Below are 23,476 nucleotides of genomic sequence, written 5' to 3'. Positions count from 1 at the left end.
GCAGAAGTTCCCTGTTCTGGAAGACACTCAAGCTCTTTTGCCGATGACTGTTTTAGAAAGCTCATCTCACCTCAAACGAGCTCGGGACGTGTCTGTCTGCCGTAGCCTCGCAGACCGCATTTGCTGCATATGCATCAACAGTTTCCTACATTCACCCTGCTTTCTTTGTTCCCAGTACCAATAAAAATGTCCTTGACACGGATTTCGCTACTAAACTGCTGAGACTGCACCCAGCAGCAGCGGTTCTGCTCATGACCATGATGGAGATGCGATTCGTGTCATAAGATGCGAGATGGAATGACATGAGTGGTCGCAAGAAGTCGCATGAGCCCTCACAAACAAGTTAGCACAAATGCGTGGAGTGGGAGCGCATAGTACCGCAGAAACGGAAGATGTGCTCACCAGCGCCAGCGGCCAATGAGAGCGTTTTTCATCGCTCAAGTGAGAGCATGCACAGCTAAATGTCTCACCGCTGGTGGTTGTGGTCGGCTCCGATCGTTGTCCACAGAGACACTGCAGCATATGCGCTCCTTTCTTCAGGAAGTGCCTCAGAATCCTCATTGAGTTGGTGTGGGTCCCTCGTCAATCCACGCAAACGAGCACAGGATCACAACAGAGGGTGACGGTAGTGTGAGCCCCTCGAGTGGCTATACAGGGCAGCTTATGTGTTCGGAGCATCAAAAACAGCAGAGGGCAAATGAATAAAGTCTCGAGCGAGGCATCTTGAGTGCATCCTGCTGCTTCTTTCCCAGTAGTAGACTAGTGAGTACTCGCTTTAGCATATTTAGCTCCAGATGCAGGCTGCGCAAGGACGTTAGGGTAATGTGCACATGACTTGGTCTTTAATAGCAGACGTGAAATGAGAGCCCCGTGCACGCGAAAGTTCAACTGCACGGATGAGTGACAGAACGGCCGCTGATGAGGTAATGCGCGCGATGCATTTTTGCAATATGGGGCAACTGGCGGCATAGATAGTTGGATTACAACGCCAATTGTTTCGTGTCCACAGGGAGCCGAAGAAAGGCGTATAGCCTACGTCAGATGCAGACTACATTTAAAGACAACGATTTTTTTTAGCGCATGGTTAAGAAGTTTCGCACCTGCCTTGATCTGGTCCGTACGCTAGAGGATGCTGTAGGCCAACGCTTTCACCTGCTAGGCGCTAACTTACTTTAATATTCAGAATAACAGTGCAAGGACTGTGTATTCAGTATTCACCATGGCAATTGGTAGACCCATTCTTACAGTTTATCAAATCTTGAAACCGGAATATTACACCATGTGTTTTACTTTTTGCAGCTTGCAATAAATGATAACGAGGAATCACATTTTGACCTATTATGTTTGTTTTATGGGGACTTTCTATAGACATAATCATTTTTTATACTATACAAACTGTATATTCTATCCCAAAAACCCTACCCCTAAACCTACCCATCACAGAAAACTTTCTGCATTTAAAGAAATCAATCGATCAAAAAATGTCCCCATTAGGGAAAAATGACTGCTTTGTGGGGATATTCACACTCAGCTGCAGTTGCCAGAGCTCCACCATAATAATATTATAATGTCATTCAATTTTAATGTATCTATCTGAACTATTAAAATCTTGTTTGTTACTGTAAAATGTACAGGCAATGACACAAAGGAAGACCATATGATGACTTTAAACAACTGTGCCAATGAAGGCATACAAAAATTACCAACACAAATGCAACACCATCAGGATAACATACAACACTAAAATGTAAAAATATAAAACACTCCAAATCACATACCTAATTACACCATAAGAAGAAACATCCTTGACATTTTTTTTTTAATTATTTGTATTTACAGTATAATTATATGTCTTAAAAGTTTTTTGATACTATATATATACTCACATTTAACCAGTAATAATAAGAGTTTTTAATGCATTATATACACACTACTTTTCAAAAGTTTTAATATGCATTCTAATAAGCAACTAATGAGATCTGGAACCTTAACTACCATTCAAAAGTTTGGGGTCAGTAAGAATTAAAAAAAAAAAAAAATTGGTCCCACTTTATATTAGATACAATGCACTTATTGTACATACATGTTTTTACATTGTACTTATATTTTAAAAATACCTACATGTATCTGTAATTAGGGGACAAGCACCAAAGGTGTGTAGGCACCTATTGTAATCATTGGTGTTCTTATTATTATTCTTTAGTTTCCACTTTGGAAGTCTATGGCAGCCTATGGAACTGCTTGTGGGAAAGTTATGAAATTTGGCACACAGATAGAAGACAGTCTGTCACCATAGCAAATTTGGAGTCTCTAACTCAATCCCTCTAGTGCCACTAGCTGTCCAAAGTTGCACTCATGTTTATGCTAATAACTTTTGAATCGTAAGGGTTAGAAACAAAAATCGATTGCACCCTATGACGTCATTTCCGTCATGAAAATTTTTCCGCCATTTTGAATTTTCTGAAAAACCTACTTTTTCAAACTCCTCCTTGGCCTTTACTCCGATTTTCACGAAAATTGAACCAGATCATCTTCAGACCATGCCGACAAAAAGTTATGGAATTCAAGTCAATTTCTCAAACTGTTTTCGCAAAACACACAAATGAATTTTACATAGTGCTTGCGAAAATAGACATAAGGCTGCATCTCCGCAACGCTTTATTGTATTCAGACCAAACTTGGTACATGTAATCACAAGCATGGCCTGAGGCAACATGCAGCGTTTCGGCGCAGCGCCACCTACTGGTCCGGAGATACAAAAAATGGCTATTTTTGCTTATAACTTCTGAAGGGACCAAAATCTTAAAGGGGTCATGACATGAGAAATCAAATTTTCCTTGAGCTTTTGACATATAAGAGGTCATCATACTATAAGAATATCCTGTAAGTTTTAGAGCTGAAAACTTTCTTGACAGTCCAATAAAAGCTTTAATTGACACCAGACCCAGAAAACGACAGGATTTACAAAGTGGGGATCTATGACGTCAAAGGGCAGCAAGCACCTCCTCTGCAGAAGAAGATCAACGCCTACTTCATCACTGCCTGTTTAGCCCCGCCCACCGATTCGCGCATGACATGCATAGTAACATAGTCCCATGTGGTGCTAAACCAGATCGAGCTACCAAGCAATAAACATGCCGTTGAGGATTACAAAATATTGTGCAGTGCCTGAACTTGACAGTAACGCAACAACGTGAGTAACTGTGATAATTCTAATGCCTGATCTGATATTAATGATTCACGTACAGTCAGATGATCTTTCTCTGTGTGTCAGTAAATCAAACCAGTGACTAAACGTCAACTTGCGTTGTTTCTCTTAGTAGGATGAAAATAATCAGTTATTTAACGGTGATTAAATTATAGAAAGAAAGCTCAAAGAAAGCCCCCTTTGTAATCGCTGGAGCAGCGCATGCTGAGGCTGTCAATCAAACAGTGCGAGTTTATCAGTGACTGACGCGCAAAACTCCCGTTTTATTCAACGAATCTTTTAGTTATATCGCGTTTGCACTGTTAGTGAAGATGAAAGCATTTGTTAGTGTGCAGAAATTGACTTGCAATGACGAGATCACTGCTGTCATGCGCTCAACAACATGTCTGTGATCGGCTACACAGTGTTCATCTCTACAACCTTTCATGCCACGATCTAAATATAATAGATCTAAATATAATGCAACACTTTTCACGATTAGTTAACTTTAGAGCTGTAATAGTAAAAATGCGCTAAAAGAGAGTAATACTTGGATATTTTCATATGCAAAGATGTCAGCCAATCACAGCAGTGGGCGTTTACACTGAAGTCTCACAGCAGACATGCCCCTTAAAACGGAGCGTTCAAATCAGAGGGCCAAAATCAGGGTAGGAAAAATGCCTTTTATTCATGAATTATGACAATTTTGGATGTAAAAAGCATACTAACATTAAGTGCATAAGTGCACCCCAGGAAACATTATAAAACAATAAACCAACACAGTTCATGACCCCTTTAAATTTGGTCTCTTTACATTCGGGGCATCATGCCGAGTCGAATGATATCCAATTTTCCCATGTCGGCCATTTTGGCCGTCGACCATTTAGAATTTTGTGCTAAAATGCTGTGTTTTATAAATGCATTAGCATATCATTACGAAACTTGGTATGGGTCTTTGGCACCATGCCATGACAGTACACAAAAAGTTTCGGTGCAGCGCCACCTTGTGGTCAAAAGTTATAATTTTTTTTACAAAAATGCTAATAACTTTTGACTATACAATGGCAAGAAAAAGTATGTGAACCACTTGCAGAATCTGTGAAAATGTTAATAATTTTAACAAAATAAGGGCGATAATACAAAATGCATGTTATTTTTTATTTAGTACTGTTCTGAGTAAGATATTTTACATAAAAGATGTTTACATATAATCCACAAGACAAAAAAAAATAGCTGAATTTATTAAAATAACCCCATTCATAAGTATGTGAACCACTGATTCTTAATACTGTGTGTGGTTACCTGGATGATCTACGACTGTTTTTTTGTTTTGTGATGGTTGTTCATGAGTCCCTTGTTTGTCCTGAGCAGTTAAACTGAGCTTTGTTCTTCAGAAAAAATCTCCAGGTCCTGCAGATTCTTCAGTTTTCCAGCATTTTTTGCATATTTGAACCCTTTACAGCAGTGACTGAATGATTTTGAGATCCATCAAAATGTCAATAACCAAAACGCGAGAATGATTAATTTAGCTTAAGTGGCGATTGATAGTGGATAGTAATATATGTAATGTATATTGGCGGTGATAGCCTATTGCGCTGTTGAGGCGCTTGTAACCTCTTAAGGAGAATTCAAAACAAATGAGCTCTGCTCACACAAAGAAACTCAGTTATCATGTTGGAATAAAAATTCAATATGTGGGGTTTTTATAGCTAGCTATTTAAGACATATGATAAAGTTAAGCATCACACGACCGAAAGTGCTGAATTCCTGAATATCACCTTGATTGAAATTTACACTAATTTCATACAACAGTTCAATAAACAAGTAGTTAATATTAATCACTTACGTTTTAGGTGCAATATTACCTGTTTTTTGTTCTATTGTAGCAGCGAAAATAGTTCAAAACAAAGCAGAACCAGCGGATCTTGCAGCTACGCTCAGCCGTTTTGAATGATTCAGCGTTTTGAACGAATCGGTTAAGTGAAGATTCAATGGCCCAATCATAAACAACTGCTTCATTCTTGATTCAGCCTTTTAAATGAATCGTTTGAATAAACGACTCAGTGGCTCACTCATTAAGACAGTCACTTGCCGCCATCTACTGGCAGTTTAATTTCATGTTTAAAAGTACACATTTCCCACCAACATTTCTTATTTGTATATTCAAAAATATTTAAAGAATCTCATAACATTATTGAATGCAGTTGTACTTTTTCAGTGTAAATTATTTAATTTGGTAACAGCCCTATAGTGTCTTACTATTTTAGTTTATCAAATGTAAGAATTTTAAATAAAAGATTAAACATAAATTTAGTTAGATTTTTTTTCCAGGCAAGCTACTTTTTTACTCTGACAAGTTATTGACCATTTTAGTTATCCAAAGGACAAGCACAAAACAAGGCTTAATGTCGAACTCCGTATTTTATATTCTCTCCTTTAATGGTAACATCACTCTTATATTTGATACTGACACAAAGGAGAAGGCACAGGCCTACAGAAAGATTTAATTGTCATCAGATGTAGCTTTGCACACTACTATAGAATGATTTTGATCTGCATTTTAGTGTTCATAGCAGACGGCTCTCTCAACTTGTTATATTTTAGTTTGTCTTCGCATACAGATGCACCCCTGAAACCACAGAGCCCCCCCACATAACAAATCCCAATTTAACCCCTGATTGTACTTATTTTTTGATGCAAGTACATAGTAGTTAAGGCCCCCCTAATATAAAGTGGGACCAGAAAATTAAAGAAATTAATACTTTTGTTCATCAAGGATGCATTCAATCAAAAGTGAAAGTTCAAAAGACAGCAAAGACATTTATAATATTACAAAAGCCTTAAGAGCAGAATAAACTTCTTTTAAAAAATTATCAATCTAAAATTGTTAAAAAGAATTTTAACAACACAAAAAGTACATTGTAAAAAGTACACTGGAAAAATGGGTTATAGAATACAATTTAAGGAAAGGTTTAGAACCATTCTTTAAAAATCTTTCAAAAAATTCCATCCATTAATTCCAAGAAATATTAGAAAAACATAGCACGTCACCTTATAGATAAACACCACTTAAACATTTGAGAGTAATAGAACAATTAGCAAGAACAAAACAAAATAAAAAGGTGTTTAAGGTGTTCATGTATATCCTAAAATAAATTTGTAGAAGGCTAACTTTCTTACAAAGACAGTTTGTTTCAAATTGCTAAATGTTTCTGATTTGTTTTTTGAAACTGGAGTTCCTAATTACTGACAAAAAGTGCTAAAAATGAGCAAGAGAAATTACCTGCTTGCTGCATGCATGACCTATACTGTAGCTACAGAGTTGTGTCTCTTCTCTGCAGCAGAATAACTGAATCATTCCATCGCCAAAGCCAGGAAGAGAAGAGAAGAGAAGAGAAGAGAAGAGAAGAGAAGAGAAGAGAAGAGAAGAGAAGAGCATATACAAGTAAAGGGCAGGTTAGGCTAGATTCACATTGTGCTATTGACAGGATCATTTCCTGCTAACAGAGCAAAGTTTCATCTACCCATGCCTCTCTCTTCCAGACTGAGTTATTAATGATCTTGTTGCCATGAGGCCTTACAAATGTAAAGCAAAACATTTGTAAATGTTCTGACCTTTTGTCTTTCACATCTATGAGGATTAATCCTGTACAGATGTGATTGTAAAGCTAAATCTATAATTCTGTAAATTCTTTAGCATTCACAGTACAATGTAGATAGATAGATAGATAGATAGACAAAGAGAAGGGATTGAATAGATGAGAAAAAACTATATTAAGGCAGCAAGATGGAGAGGATGGAGTGCACTTATTTATGAAAAATGATGGACAAACAGAAAAGATGTGTAGGTCAGCACAAAGATGTCAGGCTTAATGAAGCTAGGAAAACAGGGTGAAAACCTTTACACTGGGAATGCACATGCATTTCTGTCCCCACCTTCCCTGTGTGTCTGTTTTGACAAAGTGTCATAGTCACTTCTCTTATAAATAAGAACAAAAGCTCACAACGCTGAAGAAATATGCCAGTTCAAAAATCAATACACATTCATCATGTGTGTCCATTCTGATCAACACCGTTTGACATTCCATTTGATTTAACATAAGCTGATAGTGGATTGTCTTCTCTGCCTTTAATTGCTTAACAACATTGCAGTGCATATGGTGATGGAGAGAGTTCCTTTTGGCTTGAATGCTCTGCAGTTACGCACATACTGATCAGCGGGCTCAGTTTCACAAAATCCACATCACACACACATTCATCTCTCCCAAAAAGTGGACAACCAGCACTTTTTATAGCTGGCCCAGCCCTTAGTTGACAGAAATACATTTTCACAAAAAGTCACACAAGCTCTTGTTCAAATGTATGAAATAAAAAGTCCCCGTTTTCAACGTGGTTAATTCAAGTAACGAAACAGCCAGGTTTGTGTCTTGCGTGGATGTGGTATGTTTACATACAGGATATTTATTTGCTCAGCATCTGCACAGGAGGAAAGAAAGCAGTCGCTGCCTGTTTCTTGGCACACACTCTCAACGCTAATGTTCATGTGTTATCTGATCTACCCACTCAACACCAACTACATAGCATTAAATACGATCCCATACTAACAGAACGTCCACATGTACCGGATCTTTTGCAGTTCGCTAAGCTTTTAAGTCCGAATACTGCATTGAGCTCAGCACACTTCCGCAGTCCACTTTCCCTGAACATCTCTACATCGCATTCACTAAATCGCAAAAACGTCCATGACTCTAAGTTTCTTACCTTTATCTCCTTTATCCATGTTGCGCTGTGTTGTGGAGAAATCTCTCGTGGTTGCAGCTGTAGTTGCGGGATCTCGTAAAGGGCAGATACAGAATGCTGAACCTCGCTGTAGTCTAGCAGCACAGAGCAGTCGTTACAGAGCGCTATTGATGAATGAGTATGAGAGAGTTTGTATCCCGGACACACAGGGCGGGAGTGCACTTTACTCGTGCAGGAATGTGTGTTCAGTAAAGACGAAGAGAAATAGTTAATACTGAATTGCTGTCGACGGATCTGTTCACTTTCTGTAGTCCTGAACTCTTTGCTTGTGTGGTTACCAACTGTGAATAAAAACAATCACACCACTGGTAATATTTGCCTTGTTTAACTGAATGCAACCAAGCATATGTTTAAATAATTGAAATATTCAGAGTTCAGAATTTAGGATTTGGCAATTCATGCGTTGGATGTTGAATTGGAATTTGAATTCAGCTCAGTTACTCACATTTTGCCACAAAACCTAAATAATAACATCGTTCTTTTGACTAATTATGCGTATTTGTTCCCTGAAATGTCAAATAGGTCTAATTTTTCCCTCAATAGGCTTATTTCTCTAAACTATGTTCATTACTGTAAAATACAATTGATATATAATCAACATTAATAAATTTTCATTTTGCTACCCAGACAGAAATAATTATTGACATTTGAATTTGAATCTATAATACATTGAGATATGAATTTATTCCATTTTAATTCTTAACATTCAAATTACAATTTTATATCCTATTTTCCACCTCAGAAATTGAATTTAAAAGACTTTTTCAATTTAATTGTGAATGGCACACAGCCCTGTACAATATGTTGTACCTGAATATATTCACTGAACATTCATATTTTCTCTTTATGTTTTAGAATGCTACGATTGTAATGATCTCATTGATCAAACTGCGAAGAACGGCAAGCCTCAGCAGTATACAGGGACAGGGGAATAACGGCTTATGTTACCTCCGCTGTTAAAAATAGAACTAGATGCTGCTATAAGATAGTTCAGTGTTCTGTTCTGATATCAGAGGCACAGTGTCATGTCAAACACAAAGGTCAGTTTTGATGTCCTCTCAAAGAGTTTTTTTTTTTTTTTAAAGGATCTCTGGGTACAAAATGCTTTAATAGCACATGTCAGCATTGTGTGGATATGTCTATTTGTGCTGTAGATGTATGAAATCCTTCATCATCAGGAACTGGGATGTTGTAGTTATGTGGAAAGGCGCAGAATATGTCACAGAATTCGCAGACTAAATGTGCCTGTGGAGTTCACTGTGTCTGTACATGTCGGAATAAAACAAGCACAGTACAGTGCAGAGAATGTGGCGGTGTCCAGTGTTGATGAATGTCATGTAAAACTATCAAAATCAGCCAATTTATTGGAACCTAAAGCCTTTGCACCCTGTATTTATATGCAGTGTATTTACTGTCAAGTTCAATGGAAAATACACCATTATGTCTGCTTATATACAGTATGTAACATAAATTGATACATAAATATGCAACATAAATTGCACTTCCATGATGCATATGATTCCTTCCTATGCTTACAGAACAGCTCAAACATGCTCTAACACCTTTTCTGTCTAAATATATAATATGATTTCAAATATTGATTGTGTTATGTATTATTTTTGTATGCAATCATTTACATTCTGCTAAAACAATTTTAAATGACTGATTTTGACCAAGCAAAGTTCCATAACAACACAGCTTTTAAAACAATGTACAATTCTTTATTTACTGGAGGAACAACACAGGCAAGCTAGATTTTTTTGAGGTACAGTACAAACTACAAATTTTTCTTCTTCTTTTTTTTTTTTTTTATGTTTTATTTGAGACACCATTAAAGGGATAGTTCCTCTCTGTATTTGTTTGTTTGTTTGTTTGTTTGAGACACCATTAATGGGATAGTTCAACCAAAAATGAAAATTCTGTCATCATTTCCTCACCCTCAAGTTGTTCCAAACCTGTATAAATATATTGTGTTATATGGTGTTCTGCTGAACACAAAGGAAGATATTTTGAAGAATGTTTGTAACTAAAGAGTTGTAGGGCACCATTGACTTCCATAGTATGGAAAAAAAAATACTATGTAAGTCAATGGTGCCCTACAACTGTGTTCAGCAGAGCAAAGAAATGTTCTTTTTTGGGTGAACTATCTCTTTAACATTAGTGATAAGTGGGCTTACATTGGATAGCTACTAATCACTTTCATTAATAAATTTTCAAAAAACAAAATAACATCCTTTTAATCCCCAATAGCAGCAAAAGCTTCAGGGCTTTAAGTCAAGTACCCCCTCTTTAGACAATTCTGCATTGCTATAGTTCAGAGGTGGCGAATGTCGGGCCTGGAGAGCCTCAGTCCTGCAGAGTTTAGCTCCTACCCTGATAAAAACTCACCTGCCTATATCTTTCTGGAAACCCTTCAGACCTTGATTAGCTTGTTCATGTATGTTTGATTAGGGTTGGAGCTGAACTCTGCAGAACTGTGGCTCTCCAGGACCGACGTTAGCCACCCCTGCTATAGTTGTACAGTTTTGTCAATACAAGAACCTCACTCTAACACCGTGTCTACACCGGACGTGATGCGTCAAAAGACAATAGAACCCATTATAATCAGTGATATAGTCTACACTGGATGCAACCTGACGCGACAAAACAAATTCCCGACAGTAAACAGATTCCCCATTCTAGTTCTGACATAGTCCAAGTGCTTTGCAACGGTCGGTTTGTCACGTTCAGTGTAGACAGCTTTTAGCTGTTGCGATGCAACGCGACAAAAGTCACGCCTAGTGTAGACAACTGGGCATAAATGTACATTCTTTTAATTGCACTTATGGAATATGATTTTAATCGCCTATAGATAGAAAAGGTTTGGCTTTCATTAACATATATTTTCTGTTGTTTTCTACAAGGTATGTTAATTGCCCACAAACATAAAGATGTGATATACGGAAATGGAAATGTGTCATCTCAGTCAGCAAAGATGCAAAACACGAAAAAACGAATGTCTGATTCTATAGTTTGTTACATTAGGCTTTTCATCAGAATAACAATACCACCTAGAAGACATATACTATATTTCCATATACATGTAAATCGTTGTCCAGAATATGCTAGACTTACACAGATCTTCTTCTCAGAGTCACCATGATATGAAATCCACTATTTGAGGGTGCAAATGGTTGGGATTTTCCACTCAGTAAGGCCAGAACTGTTGCAGTACATTTCCTCCAAAAGATCCTCTCCAATCTGATGTATGCAGGCACAAGGACACAGCTCCAGTTTATTGACGATGTCATACACATCCCATTGGTTCAGCCATCAGAGCAGTGAAAATAGACCTTCATTTTCAGAAGAACTTGTCATCAATACGGAAGTGAGGTCGTGTGACATCGTCAGGGTTGATGAACACAGAGATGGACTTGCCTGGATTCTCGGTTACCAACTGCTGTAGCTTCTTGGCCAAGCGGTCATCTGGCTGCTGGTGATCTGCTGAGGAAGGATCCGCCAGTGGAGAGGGCAGTCCTGAGGAACTCCCGCGACGCTGCATCTCCTGCGTTAGTCTGTTGGCCGCCTTGGCTTGTTCGATGATGGAGCGCAGGTGTTCAGCCGGATCCGAGCGTACCAGTGCTAGCTTACGAGCATGAAATATGGTGGTTTCGTCACACAAGTGGTCCAACATGTTACACTGCGGGATGAAATAGTTAGGGCAGGTTTTGTTGACAAGGCAGTGCTGCAGGTCATCAATGAGACCTAGCAGGAAGTGTGCAGCATAGTCTTCCTGTGACAAATAGCTTGCAGGTAGTCGGTCACAGGCCCACAACATGATGCTGCGTAAGTAGTAAGGACTGATAGCTGTGGGTTGGGCTAGAAGCTTGACAACAATCGCCTTGCATGCCTGGTAAGCTTGCATGAGGCCTGGTGAAATGCACTTTTTCAACTGCACCTCGCTGCGGGCGAAAGAAAGACGCCACTCATTTTCCTGGCAACCAGAGGCTGAGCAGGCAGGCAGCAGATAAAAGCCGCTGATAACCTCCTCCTCTGTGATTTTGCCATCCCAGAAGTGGTTCTCCATCAACCAGCTCTGAGCAACCGCTGGCCAGCCTTTAAAAGACACCACAGGAACAATGTCATAAAGCATGCGGCTGCTGCCCACACCTAAAATCATAGACAGCATCGTGCTGTGACGCTCAACCCGCTCCACCCTTGGGGTGCCCCTTTGTGGCTTGCGCTGTAACTCTGCCAGCACCAGTCCAACAGTTTCATGGAACCAGTCAGCTACCAGTGTGGGTGAGAAGAAGTAGTTGGTGGTGCCGTTTAGATGGTCAGTCAGCGTACAGCAGTCCCGCCAACGGTTAATGGTACCCTCGTCAAAAAGTCGCAAGCTGAGCCAAGAATGACCCAGTGCTGAGTGGCGCATGTCCAGTGTGACAGGCTGGTTCCGGTCGTGCAGCTTTAGTGCAGGAACCAACAGGGTAAAGGCCATGTCATAGTCAGAGCCACGGTTATAGATACCAAGCTCATCAAGATCCATGTCCACCACACCTTCTCGCACACCACCGGACAACAGTAGGTACTCATTTGCGACAGGCAACTTTTGGTCCAGCTTTTGCACCATGCCTGAAACAGAGACAAAACAGAGTATATACAGTATAAATTTTAACAAAATTTAAACCATAACAAAGATTTTTGTGGCTGATGATAACTGTCCAAAAAATGAAATATTTCTTTCAAAAATAGAAGTACATATATATATATATATATATATATATAGAGAGAGAGAGAGAGTTAGTTAGTTAGTTCTGTCATGAAACTCTAGATGGCACAGGCTGATAATTACAGCATTAACTACTGGCACAAGCTGATTGGTCCATGTCACATCTGCAGCCAATGAGCTTGTTGCGCATTTAAATGTCTGGTTACATTCACTATAGCAGTTTTCAGTGCGCTTCAGAGTTTCTCTGGATTTTAACATCTATAGATAAGTGAACAGTTTTCTTGTATTATATCAATGTGCGTTTTTTCGTGGTCTACTTTAGCGGTTTCTTATGAAGTAGCCACACACTTGGTTAATTTGTGTGTTATGTTAACAGCTCTGTTTAATGCTCAGAGTGAATTGCTGGGCATGTTAGCAGCTAGTGAATATGCTTATTGCATTTTTGCTGCAGAAGTAAGCAGACAATGTAGTTGCATGAGGATACTGGGATTAGCTTGTTGATCTCTTCAAGTGAAACAGGCTTTTGCTTTTGTATTTACATATCAAACGGAGCTACAGCAATCCTATATAAGGTATATAAGGAGCAGCACAAGCAACTTACATTCAAGCTTTCGCTTCGGAGCCGAGCACATCTCTGCTTATTCACCAGAGTGTTTTGAACAAACAAGTCTTTAGTGGTGTTGGTGTGTCAGCGCGATTTAACTGTTCGTTGAAGAGCTTCAGCGACTCTGAAAGAGTGCTTCAGCGACTCTGAAAGAGCTTATTTCTCTAAAAGAGCAATACGGGTTTTGTTTGCATCTTTTTAAAGATGTCATACCGCCCGTGCGTTTCTGGGTGCGGTCGATATATGGCTCCTCTTGATGGCCACGATCGCTGTCTCACGTGTCTGGGCTTTCAGCACGCTGAGACTGCGTTCGTGGATGGTTCATGTTCTCATTGAGGGAACATAACCATCTCGGTGTTAAGGCTACCTTAAACGGTATAGAGTCCCCTCTGCCACACCCCAATCTAGTTCCTCTTCCCGTGAGAGGGCTACTTTGCCTGGTGGCCATGGTGATCTGAGGGTTATGGTGTGGGCTTCCTCGACGAGACAGCCTCCTCAGGCCGCACCCCCCTCACAAACACCGCAGCCCATGGAGCTTCCGGGTGAGCCTGCTGGGCCTGCTGGGCAATCGACATGACCGCATGTTGATTGCCACATCACAAGGCGGGCTTGAGTCCTCGGGAGATGAGGATTCGGCTGTGTTGCCTCCCTCTGGGACGCCAGTGTTGCCTGAGTCTGATCCCGAGCTGACGGCCATGCTTTCCTGTGGAAACCCTCCAACATGTCCCGAACGCTCGAGGCTGGACGACTGGTTCCTGGGGGCTGCACACACTGATTGCATCAGGAAGTTACAAGTTTGTGGAAGGCACCTTTAATTGCCAGAAACCGTTCTGGTGATGCATCCGCCTTCACTGCCCTCAATGGCGGAGCGGCCAAAGGGTATGCGGGGATACCCCCAGTGGAGCCCTTGGTTGCGATGCAATTGTGTTCTCAGAGCGCCTCCACCTGGAGTGGTGATCCCAAGCTCCCATCCAAAGCCTGTAAGTTCTCGCCCACGCTTGTGGCCAAGGCTTACAGAGCTGCGCAGGCCGCTTCTGCCCTGCACAGAAGGTCTATCAGGCCAAGGTGCTCAAGGAGCTACATGAGAGCAGTGCTGACCCAGGAGTCTTGCAGGAGGCACGCACTGCTACTCACTGCGTGCTCCTTGGGTCAGGTGAGGTCCAGTTTGGTGGTCCAGGAGCGCCACCTACGGCTGAACCTGGCGGACATGAGGGAGTCTGATCGGACTCAGCTCCTCAACTCCCTGGTCTCTCAGTCTGGCCTCTTTGGCGACGCGGTCAAGAGTTTTGCCCAGCAATTCTCAGCCGCCCGGAAACAGTCTGAGACCATAAAACATATTCTGCCTTGGCGGCCTGCTGCTGCCTCCACACCGGCTCAGCCATGAACCGAGCTCTTCACAGACTCCCGTTCAGGATGCTGACGCCAAACACATTTTCGAATGCATTCGTCAGATGGATTGGTTTGCAGCAATCGACCTGAAGGACGCGTAATTTCATGTCTCCATTCTTCCTCAACACAGTTTCTTTGTTTTGCTTTCGAGGGGCAGGCATATCATTACAAAGTTCTCCCATTCGGGTTGGCCCTGTCTCCCTGCGTCTTTACGAAGGTCGCGGGAGAGCTCCTCTCAGGGAATAAGGTGTCCGTATCCTCAACTACCTCGACAACTGGCTGATTCTAGCTCACTCTCGAGAACAGTTGTGCGAGCACAGGGATCTGGTGCTCAGACACCTCACCCGTCTGGGCCTTCGGGTCAACTGGGAAAAGAGCAAACTCTTCCCTGTGCAGGGAATCTCTTTTCTTGGTATGCAGATAGACTCGGTCACCATGTTCGTGCAGCTTACGAGCGAGCGCGCAGTCACTGCTGAATTGCCTCCATGACTTGAGTCAATTCGAAGGCAAGAGTGCGGTTCCACTGAAACTATTTCAGAGGCTCCTGGGGCATATGGCATCAGCAGCGGTGGTCATACCGCTCGGGTTGCTTCATATAAGACCGCTTCAGCAATGGCTTCACGGCCAAGTCCCAAGATGGGCATGGCAACAGGGCACGCCCCGAGTGACCATCACTCCATCAAACCTTCACCCCGTGGTTGGACCCCTTGTTTCTACGGGCTGGAGTTCCCCTAGAACCAGTGTCCAGGCATGTTGTTGTGTCAACTGATGCCTCTACCACGGGTTGGGCTGCCATGTGCAACGGACATGCTGCATCAGGCTCCTGGACAGGACCCCGACTTCAGTGGCATGTCAATTGCCTCCAGTTGCTAGCAGTATGGCTTGCTCTGCACCGCTTCAGGGCCCTGCTGAAAGACAAGCACGTTCTGGTCCGTATGGACAACACTGCGACCGTGGCATAGATCAACCGTCAGGGTGGTCTACGCTCCCGTCGCATGTCGCAACTCGCTCGCTATCTCCTCTTATGGAGTCAGAAGCATCTGAGGTCGCTTCGTGCCTTTCACATCCCGGGCAGGCTCAATCGTGTAGCCGCGAGCTCTCACGACAGCAGTCTCACCCCGGGGAATGGAGACTCCATCCCCAGTTGGTTAAGCTGATTTGGGAATGCTTCAGAGATGCTCAGATAGACCTGTTTGCTTCTCCAGACAATTCCCACTGGCAGTTGTTTTACTCCCTGACCGAGGGCACTCTCGGCACGGACGATCTGGCATACAGCTGGCCGTGGGGTATGTGTTTCCCCCATGAGCCTTCTCGCACAGACGCTGTGCAAGATCAGGGAGGACGAGGAGCAGGTCCTCATGGTCGTGCCTTATTGTCCTGGCCGGACCTGGTTCTCCAAACTTTGTACTCCTCGCGACAGCCCCTCCCTGGCCGATCCCTCGCCCTCAACAAGTTCCCTCTTGGGACCTTGCAGTTGTTTTATCTGCACTGCAGAGAGCTCCCTTCAAACCTTTGCTTTCAGTTGAGCTGAAATTCTTATCATTGAAAACTGCTCTCCTGACGGCTTTGGCTTCAGTCAAGAGGGTCGGGGACTTGCAGGCATTTTCAGTTGACGAAGCATGCCTGGAATTCGGGCCGGCCAACTCTCATGTTATCTTGAGACCCAGGTCTGGATACGTGCCCAAAGTTCCCACCACTCCTTTTAGAGATCAGGTGGTGAACTTGCAAGCGTTGCCCCCGGAGCCCTGGCGTTACTCTGTCCAGTACATGCTCTCTGCACCTACGTAGACAGAACTCAATGCTTCAGGACCTCAGACCAGCTCTTTGTCTGTTACGGAGGCCAGCAGAAGCGAAAGGCTGTCTCCAAGCAGAGGTTATCCCACTGGATAGTGGATGCTATTGTCTTGGCTGATCAGACTCAAGACCTGCCATGCCCCCTAGGGGTGAGAGCTCACTCAACTAGGAGTGTGGCTTCCTCCTGGGTGCTGACACATGGCACCTCACTAACAGACATCTGTAGAGCTGCGGGCAAGTGTGTCAATCCCACGTGTGTATTCCACGGTAAGTCTCTTTCGGCAGCACGTGTCTTTCCCTTGGCAAGCCACTCTTGCCATCTCTGACATTTAAGCATATCCAACCTGCGGGCTGGGTACTTCAGAGCTCTTTCATATGTATTCCCGCTATGCCGGTTCATATGTACTTGTAAGACCTCCTACAAGCAGGCAGCCTGTTGCATACTTCCAGCTGGAATATGCTATCCAGTGCATTCTGTGTTAAGTGTAGCCCTTCGCTCGTGCTGGGCCTCACGACAGGGTGCTATCGCTTACGCAGGTCACTGGAAAACAGCCATTGTGGCGTTTTGGAAGGGACCCCATTTGTCAGTCTGTTCTGACGTAACGTCGAATGTGACTGACTGAAAAGGAACGTCTAGGTTACGTATGTAACCCTCGTTCCCTGAAGGAGGGAACGGAGAGGTGTTACATCCCTTTGCCACAATTGATGTTCCGCTGAACGGCCGGGTCACATGGCTTGGCTCATCAGCGAAGACTTGAATGCGAGTTGCTCGCGCTGTTCCTTAAATACCCACACAGCGGGGCAGAGCTTGCGATGTAAATTCCGCAGACCAAGGTATTTAGCGTACCATTGCCTCATTTTGTTACCACTCGAAGGTGATTGGGCTCTAGGGCGAGACTCCATTCGTCAGTCTGTTCTGACGTAACGTCTCTGTACCCTCCTTCAGGGAACGAGGGTTACATACGTAACCTAGACGTTTTGTACAGCAGCAGCAGCAGCATGTATAACAAATTCAAATTGCAACATCAACAGCAACAGAACGCTAGTAGACGTAATGTTAGACACTCTGTCTTGCTAAATGAGTTAAGAGTGTCGGCTAATAAATGTGTTGGCTAATAAATCGATCATGCAACGACATTATCATGATTAAATGTAAAAAAAAAAAAATATTCACCTATTTACATACAAAGCAGACAAGCAGCTGCATTTTGGGCAGAGAAGTATTTGGGCATAAACTATTTCATAACTACAGGATGAACAGCTATTCGTGCTAAACGGATATCTTTTTATCAGCTATTAGTAGATTTAAGGTAAGTGACATAACTGCTGTCATGTAAGAATTATAACACTTTCAAACGAAAGCAATAGCACCCTAGTTGATGCTGTATTTATATAATAGGCAAACGCACACTGATATCTGTGTTTGCGCTCTGGATATCGTTTCTGTTTGTTTGGCCGATCACAGACATAGTTGACCCTGAGCGTGGCCATCCACGGTATCAGTCAGAATCTCTCACTGCTCAAAACGCTGGAGTATGTGCCTTAACAACAGATGTGAATGGGAGATCTTTGTGCAGCGTGGACAGCTCATTGATGTAGCAAGGCTTTCTGAGATCGCTATGGGTTGAGATGAGTGACAGTTTTCTGTGTTTGTAAAGGGAGTAGTCTTTAGACTACAGATACAGAAGTTCACTCATTTTACTATGGCTCTCTGGAGCAGCAGCAGTATGTCTTGGCAATAGGTCTGCATGTTGTAGGGGGCAATATTCATTTCATCTTTCTTCTGCTTTGATGGGGAATCATTCAAGCATATTAATGTATAGCAGCAGTATGTTTTCACAGCAGCATCACATTTGGCTGTATTGTCATCTCTCATTCCAGCTTTGTTGGGGGGTTATTGATATATGCAATTTGTGCAGCAGCACTATGTCTTACTTGCAGCAGCGTATTGGCGTATGTATTGGCAGTAGCAAGTTCCTGTACTTGCTCTGCAGCAGCAGCAATAATCAGCAGCAGCAATAATCTACAACAAAAGCTATAATCTACAGCAGCAGCAGCATGCAGCCAATGAGCTTGTTGCTCACACATTTAAATGGCTGGTTACATTCACTATAGCAGTTTGCAGCGCGCTTCAGAGTTCCTCTAAAACCCCCCACCTTCCCCAGCTCCACCTGTATAGATCTGCTATTGGTTATTGATATATGCTATTTGTGCAGCAGCACTATGTCTTACTCGCAGCAGCGTATCGGCGTATCTATTGGCAGTAGCAAGTTCCTGTACTTGCTCTGCAGCAGCAGCAATAATCTACAACAACAGCTATAATCTACAGCAGCAGCAGCATAGCAGATCTATTCCGCAAAGACCAAATACATTAACATTGTCATATCCATTACCATGCTAACAATCTTCAGAGAGTTGTCATGATAGAAAATAATTTATCTTTCAATATAATACATCTGAGCACAAAACGTAATAATAGTCTTATGTAGAATAAGCGGAAAAACTTTATTTTACAGTGTCTTTGTTAAATGTTATGTGTACTTACGGTACTATAACAGTTAATTATGCATAATTACATGCAACTAACCCTAAACCAAACTCTATTCCTAACCCCATAGTAAGTACATGTTAATTGATCTCACTTGATAATTGATACTTAAATGTATAATATGTAATTTCACTCGAAGACACTTTAAAAATAAAGTTATTACAAATAAGCTATTACATTAAAAGAGAAGTCTGCTTATTAGGCTACATTGTGAACTCAACATTTTCATAGAAATTTTTACAAATTTTGTGATTATAACATGCTCCATCATTTGGAGTCGCTTTGACCCAGAAACACATTTTATATTTTATGAACTACATTTTTGTTTTTAAATAAAGCGTCTAAACAATGGTGAGATTTCCAAAAAAAAAAAAAAAAAAAAAAATCATCAATGGCACTGCTATTGAATCAATATTACACTATGATTCTACATCACTGATGTTGAATCAATATTGAAATTAACAAAAATAATCAATTGAAATGTCAGTGAATCAACGTCACACTGTGATGTTGATTCTACATCACTGCTGTTGAATCTATATTGCTCTAAGTGAATGAAAACTGCAAAGTTTTAAATCTGAAACTGCACCGTATATAAAGTGATTGTCTTTGAAAAGTAAGAGTCGACTGAGTCAATTAAACAAGTCATTTGTAAAATGAATCCCAAGCCGTTTCGTTGTGACGTCAAAACGAAACATTAGCATATTGCCCACCCACTTATTGCATGAGAATACACCACACTGTAAACCTGAACAGTACTATTAACTTATAAAGATTGAGAACACTGCAATTAAAGTCTGTTATATAGTTAATGCATTCTTAAAACAATTACATTTTATTAACGAGGAATTTAGTTTTATTTTTGTGTGGCTCAACATTTGTGTAACGCTATGGTTCAGAAGAAGGTTCAAACTGGTTTCAACAAAAAAAAAAAAAAAAAAAAAAAAGGTTCTTTAAATTAAACTCAGGTAATCCAATGGTCAACAGGCAACGTGACAGTGTCTACACAAATACCGGACAAAGAATGAGAACTCAAGAGAAACTTAAATACACAGTGCTGAGACAATGACAAACAGCTGTGGTAATTAATGTGTGTCCATGGTAACAGATTAATGGTGGGAAACTAGAACAAAGGAAACATGTGACAGAAGACAAACCAACTAAAAGTCCTTGAAAATGAAACTAAACACACAGACTGTGACAGAACGCCTCCTCCCGGGAAGGCGCATCCTCGCGCCATGATGGATAGTTAGATGGAAGACGGGTGGAGGCTCAGGAGGTAGACAAGGGACTTGCGAGGCACTGGTAACCCATAGGGTGGTATATAGGAGGAACTAGGGTGGAGCAGAAGGCGGCAAAAGCCACGGAGGAGCTGATGAGAGAGACCTTGGAGATGACGGTGGAAGGAGCCATGGAGGAGATGACGGTGGAAGGAGCCATGGAGGAGTGGATGGTAGTATCCAGGGAACGGACAGCCGGTGAGATTTTAGAGCAACCCAGGAGACGGCCATGATGGAAGCGATCCACAGCGGCAGTGATGGGGGGGAGCCCAACCGACAGAGGGGATGCAGGGAGATAGTGTGACCCAGGTGACGTCCGAGGGAGCGAGAGACTCGGTGACACCGACGGACAGGGAGACCAGGGCGACGAGTGGCTGAGGTGAAACCACGGGGCCGAGGGACCAAGGTGACGCCAGTGTGAGTGAGGACCCCGGTGAAGCCTGAGGGATGGAGGAGCCCGATGGAGCCGTAGGGGTGGAGGGATGGATCGCAGCAGACAGCTCGGAAGTCCGTGGTGATGGTGAGGCGACAACTGACCAGGGTAAAGCCGGTGGGATGAGGGGACCTGGTGGAGCCGAAGGGACGAAGGTCCCAGGTGGAGCCTAAGGTGCGAGGAGCCATGGCGCCGCCGATTGGTCGACGGTCCGAGATGGAAATGAGGGCTCTGAGGGATGAGGCGGAGCCTGGGACTCCTCACACCAGGGCAGAGCTGGGGACTGGAAGCTCCAAGGCAGATCAGGGCTGCATGGCAGGGCTGATGGTGAGGGGCTGAAGGGAGCCAGCAGAGGCACAGCCAAAGGAATGGCTGGCTTCGGTGTAGCGTGCAGAAAAGACTGGGTGTGGATGAGGGCTCTGTGATGGACAGGGATGGTGGCAGTGGAGAACACTCTGTGAAGGACAGGTGGTGATGACAAACTAGGGCTGGACAGGACCAGAGATGAAGGTATTGACGATTCTGAGCTGGGCGGTACCAGCGGTGACAATGAAGACAGAGGTGATGAACATACATAAGTCCAGGAAGGGACCAACAGCAGAGAAGGTTCGTGGGGAGGCAGGGTGGGAAGCACTACATCCGACTCCCAGTTTATCAGCCATCCCTCTGTATCCAGTTCCACTAACACCCCCACTGGCACGGATATAGCAGCTGGCTCACACATCTGGTCAGCCGGGACCTCTGGCTTCTCTTCCAAGACGGATGTGGCTGCTGGCTCTGGCTCCTTGGCGGGCTTTGGCTCAGGCTCGATTTCCGTGGCGGGTAATGGCTGGGTCTCTCGGTCTGCGGTGGGCTCTGGCTCTGTATCCGTGGTGGGCATGGGCAATGGGTCTGTCTCTGGGGCGCTGATGGATGGTGAGTGGGCCCGGACGCTGGTTGCTGGATCCTCTTCTGCTTCTCCCACAGCAAAAGTTCCGTCAACCCACAGGGCAAAGCTGATGTACTTAGCCAGCATCCAGCAAGAGTTTCCCCCGGGCATCAACAGCCAAATCTCGTCGTCAAGTCCAATCCAAAACCCCTCCATAAGCGTGATGTCATCGCAGGTGGCGAGATGGCAGACACTCACAAACTCCTCAAGGTCTCTTCCATTTTGGAAAATACAAATTGTAGCTGCTTCCATCAGTTTTTTGCCATTCCAAGGGGCAACATTGATGGATGCAATCTTCTTACTTCTCATTTTAAAGGTCTGGTATTCTGTAACACTATGGTTCAAAAGAAGATGATGAAGGTTCAAACTGGTTTCAACAAACAAAAGGTTCTTTAATTAAACAAACTCATGTAATCCAATGGTCAGCAGGCAACATGACAGAGTGTCTACACACAAACAATACCAGACAAAGAATGAGAACTCAAGAGGAACTTAAATACACAGTGAGAATGAGACAATGAAAAACAGCTGTGGTAATTAATGAGTGTCCATGGTAACAGATTAATGGCGGGAAACTAGAACAAAGGAAACATGTGACTGAAGACAAACCAACTAAAAGTCCTTGAAAATGAAACTAAACACACAGACTGTGACATTTTGAGTAAATGCTCCTATTTAAATTATTATTTTTAAGTTTACTGAGCAACGCAAAGTGACATCGTCCACGTCATGTTGTTGCTTAACCGAGAAGACCGGAGCAAACTTAATGGAACAACTAGTAAGTAAATCAAAACATCTGTGAACATTTCTTATTGTTTTTTGAATGTTGTAAGAATATCATGATGAAGAAATGTTTTAATCGCTGTTTTTACGCAGCGCGGTAAAGCGCGGCATTTCCCCAGTGCTTTTGAATGCACATTTTGAATGCTATTTTAGCGTCACTGCTTATAGTGTAGTTTTAACGTCAAAGCAGGGCAGTAATGTTAACGTTAGCTGGTATTTTTTCAGTAAACGCAGTCCTACGTTTTGAATGTTGCTCTTGTTAAGTGCACTGTTTAGGGCTGCGTTTCCCAAAAGCACCGTGAGCTAAGTTGATCGTTGAGACCATTGGTGGCAAATGCTTCTACGATCAACTTAGACTTACGATGCTTTTGGGGAAACGCTACCCGGCTAAATGTGATTTTATTTGGTCTAGGTACACTGTAAAAAATGGTATGAGCTATTTACTTAAAAAAATTATGGTAACAATATTACACATTACTCTTCTCCACAATGGTAACGATCAAAACTTCAACATAACAGAAACTCTTTCAAATGTCAAACATAACATTAAACATTAACAGATATTTACTTTCACTCAAAAACACATAAAATAACACTTAAAGTCCCTGTAAAGCCATATTAAAGTATGTGTTCTGAGTTTGTCACACCACAGAAAAATGTGTTATTAACCACCCAGCCAAATTTGAATGATTAAAAAAAATCGCTAAGTAAATTAAATAAGTTATCATTATCGTGAAAAAATAAGCAGTATTCTCTGCTCTCAAACACTGGGGGCATGTCCGCTGTCAGAGCTGAAACCACAGCAGCCGTCTCAACTTACTTGTCTAATGTCAAACATACTGATGCGTATAAACAAAAGAATCACGTTAGAGGGTTGCAAAATTTAGTAGAGTTACTGTGGACTACCTACTAATTATAACATAAGTTTATGCACACGAGGCAACTTACACTCATTGGTGGGCACGTACTGCCGACTGTTGTCGACAGATGTCGGCGCCGCGAGACGGGAGGATGAAGGCCGG

The 23,476-nt window shown here is 42.5% G+C and overlaps 2 protein-coding genes across 4 annotated transcripts in view; both read right to left on the bottom strand.

The window, feature by feature from the left end:
• fgf12a (fibroblast growth factor 12a) overlaps positions 1-8,121 on the bottom strand; it is a 202,770-nt gene extending 194,649 nt beyond the window's left edge. Inside the window, exon 1 of one of the 3 annotated variants that reach the window (XM_051877764.1) lies at positions 7,949-8,121. In XM_051877764.1, the coding sequence (XP_051733724.1) occupies positions 7,949-7,967 (19 nt within the window). In that variant the 5' untranslated portion in view covers positions 7,968-8,121. Of the gene's footprint in view, positions 1-470; positions 1,188-7,948 lie in introns of those variants that run through there. The other 2 variants (XM_051877745.1, XM_051877726.1) reach the window with 2 other exon arrangements.
• A 756-nt stretch (positions 8,122-8,877) lies between these two features.
• mb21d2 (Mab-21 domain containing 2) overlaps positions 8,878-23,476 on the bottom strand; it is a 37,760-nt gene continuing 23,161 nt past the window's right edge. The window contains exon 2 of the mRNA XM_051877397.1: positions 8,878-12,598. Coding sequence (XP_051733357.1) covers positions 11,328-12,598 — 1,271 coding nt within the window. The 3' untranslated portion in view covers positions 8,878-11,327. The remainder of the gene's footprint in view (positions 12,599-23,476) is intronic.

Source organism: Ctenopharyngodon idella, chromosome 2 (assembly GCF_019924925.1).
Source record: "Ctenopharyngodon idella isolate HZGC_01 chromosome 2, HZGC01, whole genome shotgun sequence".
Taxonomy (NCBI): domain Eukaryota; kingdom Metazoa; phylum Chordata; class Actinopteri; order Cypriniformes; family Xenocyprididae; genus Ctenopharyngodon; species Ctenopharyngodon idella.
Note: the sequence above shows the minus strand (reverse complement) of the source record. Positions and strands in the feature narration are given on the sequence as shown.